General features: G+C 45.3%; 1 protein-coding gene across 3 annotated transcripts in view; it reads right to left on the bottom strand.

The window, feature by feature from the left end:
- The window catches only part of LOC104150944 (synaptotagmin-like protein 2), an 80546-nt gene that overhangs the window by 26293 nt on the left and 41877 nt on the right, over window positions 1-12376 (bottom strand). For all 3 annotated transcript variants that reach the window (XM_068957538.1, XM_068957539.1, XM_068957540.1), the window contains one exon: window positions 1355-1941. In XM_068957538.1, coding sequence (XP_068813639.1) covers window positions 1355-1455 — 101 coding nt within the window. In that variant the 5' untranslated portion in view covers window positions 1456-1941. The remainder of the gene's footprint in view (window positions 1-1354; window positions 1942-12376) is intronic.

Raw genomic sequence — 12376 nt, 5'->3', positions numbered from 1 at the left:
TCTTGCTGAGACCGGATCACTATAATGCCATTGACTTGGTTTCCCTCAGCAGGCGCCTGTTGATGGCTCCACCGAGTCGTACACTGGGGACGAGCACGTCCATGTTTGCAGTAAAGGTCTTACTGGGTTTAATGATAGTAACAGCAAGGGACACTTGGCATCAGCCCCACTTAGGATCTAATTCACGTCATTCCCAAATGGAAGCCTTTTGTGCAGTAGCTTCCAAAGAAGAGCAAACAAACCTGAAAACATTCAAACACTTCTTTCCCCTAAACTACCACTGCAGAGCAGAATTTTTGCTGCATTTCAGGAAAAAAAAAGAAAAAAAAGAAAAAAAAAAGAAAGTAAAATAAACAGATGGTCATTTATGTTACTATTCAGGGAGAAACAACAGGTTGCAGACACATACACCTGAAGCCCAAGTCACTCCCGTGCCACCACCCGTTCTCAGTCTCTCTAGCCCTCGCTCCCAAAGGTAGGCTCCCCGGAGCCTGCTGCGAAGGGACCACATCCCCCTCCAGCCCTGAGCAGCCCTCATATCAGCGGCTTACTCTTTTCTGACTCATCAGCAAGTCAAAGACTCCCATCCTTCGCAGGGGTAAACTGGCACTGTGCCACCCGCACTAACCGAGCTACTCTCACTTCTCCCAGCGGAGAACTCGGTGCCAGCTTCCTAAGCCTAGTGCATCCTGTCAACCCAGATGGTCTGATGGCTGGCATTTAAAAAGTGACAGCAGCAACAAGCAACCCAGATCAGCCAGACCTGAGCGCCGGGATGCCCGGCAGTAAGCACGCAAAGCTGACAGCTATTCCTGGCTCCGTGGCAGCTCCTGCAAAGCCTTTGGCAGGTGCTGTAGATTCTCCTTGCCCCTTGCTGCCTGCGTGACGGCCAATGCCTACAGACCCACCTCAAAGAGCACCAGAGGGACCCTGAGAAGAGATGGGGATGGAAAGTCTCATTTAAAAAACACTCTAAGGGACTTCTGTGCTACCGGGTGAGGAAAACAAGGTAGCAGCTACTCCTCTACTCTGACCTCGGACACTGAGAAATCAGCATGTTCCTCTCCAGAGCTGGGAAGGGATTTCCCTTGACATCCCCAAGAGCTACTCATTAACTCAAAAGGAGAGTCTAGCCCCACGATCCTGCAGAGAGGATGGCAGCAACAGCAGGATGGCTGAAAAAGCACAAGGGGTTTCAGGTTTGAGCATGAAGGGAGAGCACTGCTGCAGCCCGCACCTCTCCCTGTGCGTTCACACACACACACACACACACACACTCTGCTCCTCTCTAAAAGCAGCAGAAAAATCCACACAGCGGGAGCTCACAGCCTGCTGTCACTGAACACTGTCTCACCTGATGCGATCTCCATCCTTCTTCTTCAGCTCTGCATCCCTCTGCAGAACCTTCATTAGCTTCTCGTACTCCTCCTCGGTCAGGAAGCTTAAGTCCAACATCTTCCCTGCAAAGCTCTTCAGACAGCTGAGGCAATGACAGAGCAGCGACTAATCCAGCACAGACTGCAGCAATGCCATGGGCAGCCTCCTGTGCAGGCTGCCTGGCGTGCTGGGCGAGATGAGGCTGGGGAAAAAAAAAAAGGACTTCACAACAGCATGGCTTGGATGGAAGTTGTGTTCGCATCTGGACATCTACTTCCAGGCACTAAGCAGCTCTTCCCTGGCACGTTTCTCTGCACCGCATGCCTTCCCGTGCCAGGAAAAATCTCTCAGAAAAATGATGCTCCTTCGCCTTTCTTCAGGCACAGTTGCAGCAATCTGGGAGCCAACGTCAATCAAGCAGGCAAGTACGGGAAGGAAAGAGCTTGCCACCCGCCTCAGCTGCCTCGACAGGCACGAAAGACCTCCTCGCAAACGGCAACCCCAGAACCTCCGGCAGGCGTTTTCCTCAGCGGCAAAGTCTGCCTCCGTGCCGCTCAAACATCCCTGCAAAGAAATAGCACCGAGATGCCTTTTATGATAAGCACGACATATGGTAACCGAATGTGTACATTGGGGGTTTTTATTTGCTCTTCAGCACGAGTTCCAAAACAAGCTGCCCTACTTTTATCCCTGTCTCCTACAGCTCCTTACACGGTATTAAGCTAACTGCGAAAATACTTTATTTTAGCCATTTTCCCCCTAACAGGCAAACAGTTGCCTCAGCACGCTGTAAGCAAAATATGCATATGAATTATGAAATCTCTTCTTTTCCCCACTTCTTCCTGCCCTAAACGAGACCAATGATAAGTAGCCTGCCTTGGTAAAGCAATCGGAAAAGGACAAGCCAAACAGCAATCTGCAAGCGCTATTACTGCACGTTCAGGCTACAAAATACTAGAAGCTCTTTTCTAACATGTACGCACTTCGCCTTATGCTGCACCGGTATTTGCTATTCAAACAATATGGGTGCAGATCACTTGGCATTTCAACAGACACCAAAAACGGCCAGAGGCTGTAGGGCGTGGAGGGAGAGTAAATCATGCGTTGCTTTGCTCTTTTATTCCTCTTCCTCTCTCCCAGCTCGCCTGAGGCAATACGACCGACATACCTCCGAGGGAGGAGGTTTTCTGCCCTTGTCCAGGTGAGCAGTTTCTGGCTCGCCAGATGGGATTTTTCCAGTGTTTCCAAGCCCTGTCTCATGTGACTGAGGGTTTCCTCATACTTGGCTCTTTCTCTGAAAGCCACAGCCTTGGGAGTCAAGTCATCAATAATGAATAAATCACAGCTTTCTGGGCAAACACAGTCTGAAGGCCACCTAGACCCCTCCTTAGCCACCCCAGGTACCACCCCAGGTCGCTGTCTGCCTACTCTGCCCCTATACCCCTTCTCTGCAGCCATCTCTACGTAGCTGCAGACTTACTGGGTCTTCCTTCAGCCTCTACATTTAACAACTCCCGCTCCTTCAGCTGTTCCTCAGAGTTGTGCTTCTGAGCATTTTTGTCACTCCTCTTTAGACTATCTCCACATGATACAAATCTTCCTTGAACTGGCATATCCAAATCTGAGCACAATTACTTCTGCTGAACTTTGCTCATTTTAAATCATCTTACAGATTTACACCATTTTACGGACGGTACACTCCCAAACGCCTGCCTTTTTCCCAACGGTATAACAACACGGAAAAGAAAGATTAGGTGTCTGACCTTCATGCTTGCAAAGAAATACTACAGAACACAAAATATAAAGGTTAAACACTAAAGGGTAACAAATATTATCATATAAACTCTGCAATTATTGGAAAATAATTTTTGGAGGGAAGGAAACTTAACATTTCATGTTTCTCTGAGGCAACCATGCTGTGCTTATCACACTACAATTATAGCTTTTATCATCTGAGAAACTATCAATACCTTTTTAAATAGTTCAAGCTGAAACACCAATAAAAATCTTGATGAATTTCTCCTGTTTCAACCTATATTTCCTTCAGCTTGGAATGTGACTGCAGAGTTTCACTGTTGGTTCCCACCATCTACCCTTTCTCGCTCTCAGGCACAATCTTACTTCTGCAATGACAGCTTTACAGAAATTTTTGGGAGAGATTTTATTTTTAAAAGGTATCTAAGGACACATTCCCCTCAGTATTTGCTTTTCTAGAACTTTTATTTATTTTTAACAAAATCGTGACATATGGGCTGAAATTACTTCAGAAAAAATTTTCAGCAGAGGCTCATATTTATTCATCAATGTAAGAGACAAAGAGAAAAACAATAAAAGCTACTTCTTTTCAAATGGCCCTTCCCCCCACCCTCGGCATACTTTATCTTATTGGAATAGTTACATTAGAAGGAAGAGGTTCACAGAAACCCAACAGTCAACTCCTCCTTTTCTTTTAAAATATTAAAAATCAAACCACTTGATGCACACAACTTTGATTTGCTCTGTTAGATTACACATAACCTTCTCCCCTCTTGGAGAGTTGTTTATTAAGAGGTCAGAGACCACAGAGGTGGAAGCAGCACAAATACCCAAAGCTGCAGGTCCAGAAGAAAGCCGGCGCTCTCCTTACCCCTTCTAGCAAGAGCCCGTTCCCAGGACGGAGCTGCTCTCTGTCAACAGGAGCAAGACTGAGAGTCCTGAAAGAGGGAATCGCCTCCATCCTGATTACCTGCCTCTGCTGAAGGGTGCAAACAGTGCAAAACCAGCAAGGCGCCCAAGGACTACTCGCAGATGCTGCATCACCACATACCTCCACACACAGGGGAAGAGACCTGTAGGGTCCTGCCACTTGTCACGACACAGCAGATGGGCAAAAATAATGTACCATTGTTACAATAAAGACCATAATCTAAGCAGAGGAACACTGGGTGTCCAAAGGACTTTTTCCATCTAACTGCTCTTCTCTGGAAGAAAACATCACAAAGAGATCAACTGGCATGCCCAGTGGTGTTGACAGACGCTGGGTGTGGAGGGTGTTGTGGAGGCAAGCAGAAGTGTGACCTATCATGTGGCATACTTGGCTGCATCTCTTACTGTGATATCTTCTGATTGCCTTGGCCACCACCCCAAAAAAAAGCAAGTGCTTCAGCCAGCTGAGAAGATCAGTGACAGTAGGTTATGCTGTTGTGGAGCTTATCAAAAACAGAGCCCGTGCACTAGTGAAGTAGTGAGACCTGTTCTGTTAAAACAGCTTAGTGGGATCTGTGCAAACTCATCTTGCAGTAAATTTTCAGCGTTCAGTTTAAAAGTATAGGAACGGCCATCCAAGGCTAGACTGAAAGTCCCTGTAACTCGCTAGCTTATCTTCAAAAAGGGCTAAAAGCATATGGCTGGAGAGAGTATAAGAGCAGAGCAAGCCTACAGTGGGTCTTCCCTTATATATTCTTTGCTTCCAGCAAGTCTGAATGCAGGGGCTCACTGAAGCAGAAGCAATGCCTGTGTATTTCACAGATTTTCTAATTACTTTCTGAACATGCATTAATTTTAAGCATTTGCAACATCCTTCAAGCCCCACAGCCTCGCTCTGCCTTGAGTGAAAAGGTATCTCCTTGCGCTTTGACTGGCCACTTGCTTGCTTCATTTGATATCCACAAGTCTTCTATTAGATAAACCAGTAATGATTACTCTGCATTCACCTACATGTTGCTCATTTTACAGATCTGTGCTGTAACCACCATTTCTCTTCCAGAGGAAGAAAGTTTGTCTATTTGCTTATCCCAGGTGGTCTGGGAGCTCTGATCAGCCCTTTCACCTTTCTCTGTACCTCATCTAGGTTACTGCAAACTGTTTAGGTGTGAAAAGACTTTTCCCAGCAGCTGCAGTCCCTCGTAACTAGGACTCTGGTCTCCGCTCTAGGACTCTAGGACCTCGCCTAGGACTCTGGTCTCCGCTGCCTGCAAGGTCCCATCAGTCCCTCGGACAGAGAAGAGCCCAGATCACTTGCAGAAGGGCTAGGAGAGACAATAATAAAAGGAAGAAACCTTCCTTTTTGTCAGCTGCTTGGACTGTGCCCAGGCAAGGAGCAGTGCCGCTCAGAAGAGCGGTCCCATACATGTAATAGCTGGCAGCTAGGGAAAGGCAAGGTGCTGAACACAGGTCTGGAGAGACTCCCATTTACACCAGCCAAGACACGGAAACCAGTGAGCTGTCCAAAACTGCCCGTCTTCCTTCAGCAGAGCATCAAGTGGGAGTACTACATGTATTTCCCTACCACCAATCCAACAACCTACCACAAAAAGTGAAGGGGCAAATAAACACCAACCCTTCTCTGGCATGACAGCACAACATTGTCTCGCAGGAATGTAACTGTATTTGAGCACACCAAGGCAAAGCGTGCTTAGGGAGCCTACAATGCACATTTCCTTGTTCCTTGATGCCTTGCGGCGTGCGCCTACACGTGCAATCAAAACCAGCTGGATTACCCACACCGACAGTCCTACCTGCTTCCCACCCAGGCCAGCAGGCACTTCAGGGGGCTGAACAGGGGTCCTGCATCACACAGCTGCACCTGCAGCAAACAGCTCTGAAAGAGGCAGCTCTGGAGCCGCTTTCCAAAATAAATAGTTCAACTAATCCCAAGCAGGATTTTTGCAGGAATAAGAGCTATTTATGAAGAATGTTACACACCTCCTGCCTTAATTAGTATATCCTCTACCTTCCGGTTATTTTCCTTTTCTTTACAGTGGAGAAGGATATTGTTCCAGGGTTTTTTCTTTTTAAGTAACTCCCCTTCTGACAGTTTTACTGGGTGAAAATGAAAAGCTTGCTTAGCCTAGCAGGCACGAAACACAGCCCCTTTTGGAAAGCGCAACAGCTCCTTCAGCATCCCCTTCTTTGTGCTGCATTTTCATTTTATTTCTGGGAGATTTAACTCAGCTCAAAACAGAACTATGATAATGTTCTTAACTAACCTGTGCGCAAAGTGCTCAGCTTAATAGCACTAGCTCAGTGCTCTGGCATTACAACTGCCTACAGACACAAACCACGGACAGACTACCTGCAGGGCGCTCCAGTCTCACATCTGACTTCTCCACGTGCACCTTTCCTTGCGAACGCTGCATATTTTCCTCAGCGCTGGGATGTGCACAGATTAATAATATACACCACAGGCTACACAGATTTCACTGACTAGATGCTGCTTTGCATGCAATGAGGATAAATTTAGGAACTTTAACCTGCCAATTTGGTAGTCCAGACCCAGTATGACGACAGAATAGTTAACTCCTCAATTTCATCACCTAGATCAAGGTAGGACCATCCAGACAGCTTCATCTAGTTGACAGCTGGAGCTGCACATGGGTCCACATCACAAAGATATGAAAACATCCCTATCCAACACATAACAAAACCCGGAACGGATAATACTGATCTCACCAGGCTATTCATAGCCAGATGGAAAGAGCGGCATGCTGGAAAGACTGCTTGTCTCAGTCCATACCTCTTTATCACATATCCTGTCACAATGTAAGGAAATAACCTCCTTTGCTTTACATTTCCCAATACCTGTATTTGTCAAGACAGCTCTTGTAGGACAAGATAAAAACAAAAGTAGCATTGTATTAACGACGGATGTGGTCCTAGCACCCCGGTCATACTGCAGTTCCCAACATACGCTGTATTGAACAGTAGCAGAAACATTCAATGCCAAAACGGCCATACCTGTACAGAGTCCATGATGAGCCTCGTGCCTCTCTCCGCGGCATGCTGGAAGATCCAGCCCCACTCTTCCTCCCATATTATTTCTTCTGGTGTCAGCACCATGAAATACTCAGTCATATTGCTAACACTATTTTACAGCTAAAACACTAACACCCTTTATAATGCTCATACGCATAGCATCATGACTCTTGATGGGCCTCCTTTACCAGCAGAGAAGAAATAAAAAGCATACTACAGAATGGTCTTTCTCTTTGGAAGGGACTAGCTGAAAATCAGTATAAAACTTCTGTCCATTAGGGCTGGATCGATGTCTCCCCACTGGTCCTGCAGCTGTAGCCAGACAGGGAGCTGCAATCCCAGCTTCTACCCAGCACAGGAGCTTGCCGTTTGCCATAGCCAGCTCCGGCTGAGCGGCTGGACACGCGTTTCAGCAGCCCCGAGAAACGGCGGTCCCGGGCTAGGAACCCACAAGCTGACAGGGCTGCCGTGGCAGAAGGAAGCCAGATGTGCGAGTCTCACGTGGAAAGCTGAGACTTATCTGGCCTTTGGCCATTTTTCTGATGAAAATGCTAACCTTTTCACATGGACAAACCCTAAAGGTGCAATAATACAGGTAGGAGCAGTACTGCACAAACATCCCTCTTCTTCAAGTGTCAAATTGCTGGATAGCAGTGAGCGCAGTGAGCGTACGACCTTCACACTGAGAGATGCAGGTGTTGCTAAGGCAGCCGACTGCTGTCCTGCTGAAAAGTCACATAGCTGAACAGCTGAAATCCCTGTCTAGGTGTAATCTGCTTGTGGTCTTGGTCATGCCACTAGCCCTCTTTCTGTTTCTGTGTGCTCACATCTCCCCTCTCACTGTCACGAAATGTCATGACCTTCAGAGGAAGGACAGCTGATATGAAAGAGCTTCAAACAAAGCAGGCTATTGTGGCCTCCCAGAGCAGTTCTTAAATAAACGCATCTGTTACCATTGCAGAGGGAAAGTCAAGGCCAAATTACAGCAATAGCTCACCTCTCCGAATTGGTTCAGTGAAAGATGCGATGGTTTGGTCTCACCCACTGCCAAATGGAAAACCGGCAGCAAAGTATTTACTCAAGCTCAACCAAGTGCCTACACTCAAGCTATCACAGATTTTAGGTAGTTTGTTCTCTACAGCAAGGGCTGTTCATGACACAATTTGTCATTTCCACCTAGAGGTAACGATGAATAACTGGCACCTATCGATAAACGCAGAAGTAAGCTGCTTCGGCATGCTCCGAGAGGCAGGCTGGCCCTGTCGACGGCTTTTCACTCCAGTGTGAAGCCCAGCCCTGACACCACCAGAACCAAAGATACTGCTCAGTTAATCATGAGAGTAGCCTTGGGTACTTTCTCTCAGTTTCAGTCATTGTCTCAGATTACGCTTTCTAATAATATCCAGCACAATGGAAAATCCCAGTTGTGTTATTAATACATTTTTCCTCCTCCTCCCCTGAGCAGTTTTAGTTAAGGACATCCATTTATCAAAAATGGCACTGAGATGCTCTTAGGCTCACAGGAATTGCAGGAATTTATCAGAGGAATAGGCTTTCCAGCCTAGCCCTTGACAAGAGCTATTAGGAGGTATTTTAGAGCAACAGTGCAATGCTAAGCTGAAAAACTCCCCTATTTAGTGTATGTGGGGAGTGCCTAACTGAGACAATGCTCTACTGGCCACATCAGAAGTGAGCGAACTCAGCAGAGAGCACTTACCCTCAGAAATATCACTGCTTCCAAAGGAGGTTCAAGACCCACAACATTAAAAAACGTTTTCTTAAGGCTTCAGTTTCCTTGTGTAAAGAATGATGCATGTTCCCTTATGCAGTGCTGCCCAACCCAATGTAACTCTCACATGAGTTATCACCTACACTGAACACTCCCCCTCTCCTTCTAGCAAGGAACTGCATGGGTGAAATCTGCATTACATACGATATACTTCCTTTTATCCATTTTTATTTAAATGAATCATCCTACCAAAGGTAAACAGAGAGCTTCTGAGTCTTGATCATTAGTTCATAGAACCAGCACCACCAAAAAAGAAGCCCCATCAGAGGAAAAGTGCGACTCAGACTGTAAGATCAATAAAGCTTTTTACTGGTAATAAACTGGTAAACCAACACTTCAATTTAAATACTTGAGACTTCTGTTTATTTCATAGGTGGGGACTATTTGTAGATCTTGCAGGATGTAGTTCATTGTAATTCTGGGGATTGCCAGAACACAAATAAACAAGCATAGCGCCCTGGGACACCGAGCAAGCCTCTAATATCCCATTTAACATGGATGGCAGTGTTCCAACTGCATGAGAGGATGCCAACATTTTAGACAACTTGCTATGACTGTCACACAGCCAGAACAGCTCTGCCTCTGCTCAGCCCCAGCCTGCGTGGAGGGTTTTGGTTGAGTCTAGAAGGAAGCACACCCCCACTGTGACTACCATGCCCCTCGCTGCGCAGTGCCCCCTCCGCAGAACTGTAGCACAGAGTTCACACTTACATCCTAAAGAAAGGGAGTTAAAACAAAACAAAACACTGCTTCACCTCCTTGCAATTCCCTGTTAATTAATTTGCAAGAAGTCTTCATCACCACTCCTTAGCTGTGAGCCAGTTTTCAGATCCTCACACAGTGCTGCTGCATTTCTGTTGCAGTGACATTTCCATTGAAGAAATCCAGCCTTCCTTCACTCAAGCAAGGAGCACAGTCATGTCGTATCACCCTGTTTGCAATCTTTTTAGGAGCCAAATGCTACAAGTGTTACTCTTAAAAGCATCTTTTCAGCTGTTTATCTGTGACAAAGACACTTTAAAAGACAATCGCAAATAAATAAACGGTAGATGCAAGTGAGAAACTAACAGTTTAAAGCTAGACCATTGTAGATGAAGATGACATATTTAGACAAATCATCTCATCTCTCCGTCTGTTTGTCACTCACTCATCCCCATAATATGTAACCTTTCAATAGAAGAGGAAAAAAAAAAAAGATAGTAAAATAAGTTTTGGACAGGTTTAAACAAAGAAACTGCAGGACTGGAAGATGAGGGAAAAAAAGCAACCACCCATGAGAACTCCTAGCTTTTATTTTTGACCCTGAAAAATATTTGCTGACCTCAACTTTGCTAGCTTTCAAGCATGATTTCCCCATGTTTGCTTCCATTTGTGAGATGTCATAAATCGCTTTCCTGACCCTTCTTGCTATGCCCCAGTAATACTGAGCTCACAACACCTGCCTGGCAATCTGAAGGAGGTTAGATCCCTCAAGTTACTAAAACAAACAGTATTTAAAAGCTCCATCACTTCATAGATTTCCACTGCAGTGGGTTGGTGACTCACGCCTCCAAGCTCTCCCAGCAAGCGAGACTCAGCACCAAGTGCAGAGCCTCAGAATCAGAAGCCATTTTTGTTGCCAAAAAAAAAAAAAAACCAACCCTACAAATAAAAGAAATCTCTTCATGTAACATGGCAGGAGCTCAGAGGTCAAAAACATGCAGGGATAAATGCCTTTGCACCCTTTTGCCTGCTGAGCTTGACAACAGGAGACAGCGTTCTGCTAAAACCCACGGGAAGCAAGTGCTGTTTGTGCAGGAAACTTCGGATACTGTGGGATTCTTTCCTTCTGCGTCAATGATTATTTTTAAGCCTCAGTCACAACTGGATGATTCTGAAATAAGTAACTCAAAGAACAGAAGGAAGGTAACTGCAAAACAGTGGGGTACAGCTTGTCATTGCTTAAAATAAGCTACATTTGGAAGGCATAATTCCTTCCAACATCTGGGACAAGGAAATTTTTGGAAACAACCTTTTAACAAATAATCCCCTGACCTGCAATTTCTAGTTCTTGATGCCAAAACACAGAGGGGCTATGTCCAGAGTCTGGGGTCAGCCTCCGCATTGTGAAAGGGAAGAAAAATGAAGCTCATGTCCACACCTGATTTGAGATCCCTCACCCTTCTCCTCTAATTTTCAAGCATGTTCTCAGGTCTGGATTGTTGTAGACTGGTCCTGGTTTAAGTACAGGAATGCACTATGTTACAATTTTAAAGTTCTTTTTTTTTGGTCATTCTGAGATATACTGAATGGAAACTCTGTAGAGAGTAATCCGATTAGCTATTACTTCCTCTTCGCTCAGAGACTTTCTTCCATGAGAAAACAAATTCATATATGGGCATATTTCTTAATAAATTGGCCATTTTTCTTCCAGGAAAAATGCAGCCTTCCAATGCAAACACAGACTCAGTCATGAATTCACTTACTGAAGCCATTTCATTTGCTCTAGGGGTTGGATGACTTGAGTGGGATAAGAGATATTTCTGGCAGCACTTCTTATCTACAGTAAGAAAAAACAAGCACTTGATTCCAGTCTCTATCCCCTACAGTGCTCAGTGCTATGTGAAAGGTCTTTATGTTTAAGTCTTCCCAGAGAAGGCTGGTATACAACATCCACAGAGGTGGGGAAATAAATACTCCCCGAAGTAGCCTGCCTGAAGGCACAAGAAAAATAACAGAAATCAGATGCCATCCTAATTTCACCACAAAGCACAGTTCTCACATTAGGTTTTCTCTACTTGAGAAAACTACAGTAGGGTAATTAACTACAGGCATGATTATAAACAGATGTACTTAAACCAGCACAAAGTTGTGTGTGGACACTGACTGTCATTTAGTTGAGCTCAAGATAAAGCTCAAGATAAAGTTTAGGTAAACTAAAGTGAAAAATTCAAAGACAGATTGTACCAATTTAATTAAATCACTAAAAATAAAATCAGTTTAAGATGATCATCTGGTACCATTTTCTTGGACAGACAAGGTGTTTCTTCCATCTGTGCAGCTCCATGGATACTAACAAATCTTGCAGGGAGGGGAGGAAGAGACTTTTCGCATAAAAATAACAGGCCCACCTGTATTGTTGAACAACGTTGCTTTATTCCTGGGTACTCAAGCTCAACAAGGTTTAGGAGCTTTTATTTGAGCAGTGATAACCATAATTCTGCCCAAACATTGACACACCACCTTACTGACTGTTGACCAGCACATCAAAGTGCCATAATTGCACAGCGATGCTGCTGACCACCCTGCATTGTGGCACTAAACTCACCCCAGTGAGCTGCACAGCTGCAAAAATGCAGCAGCCCAGGTTGAACGCTCTGAAACGAGGTGAGCTTATCCAAGCTCGAGCTTGAATACATAATAATAACCCAGAGCAGTTGTCAGCCAGGTACAACATCCTCTGTGGGTGAGCTTCAGTGAACTGCTGGCCTGATCCCT

The sequence above is a fragment of the Struthio camelus genome, chromosome 11 (genome assembly GCF_040807025.1).
Source record: "Struthio camelus isolate bStrCam1 chromosome 11, bStrCam1.hap1, whole genome shotgun sequence".
In the NCBI taxonomy this organism is placed as follows: domain Eukaryota; kingdom Metazoa; phylum Chordata; class Aves; order Struthioniformes; family Struthionidae; genus Struthio; species Struthio camelus.
Note: the sequence above shows the minus strand (reverse complement) of the source record. Positions and strands in the feature narration are given on the sequence as shown.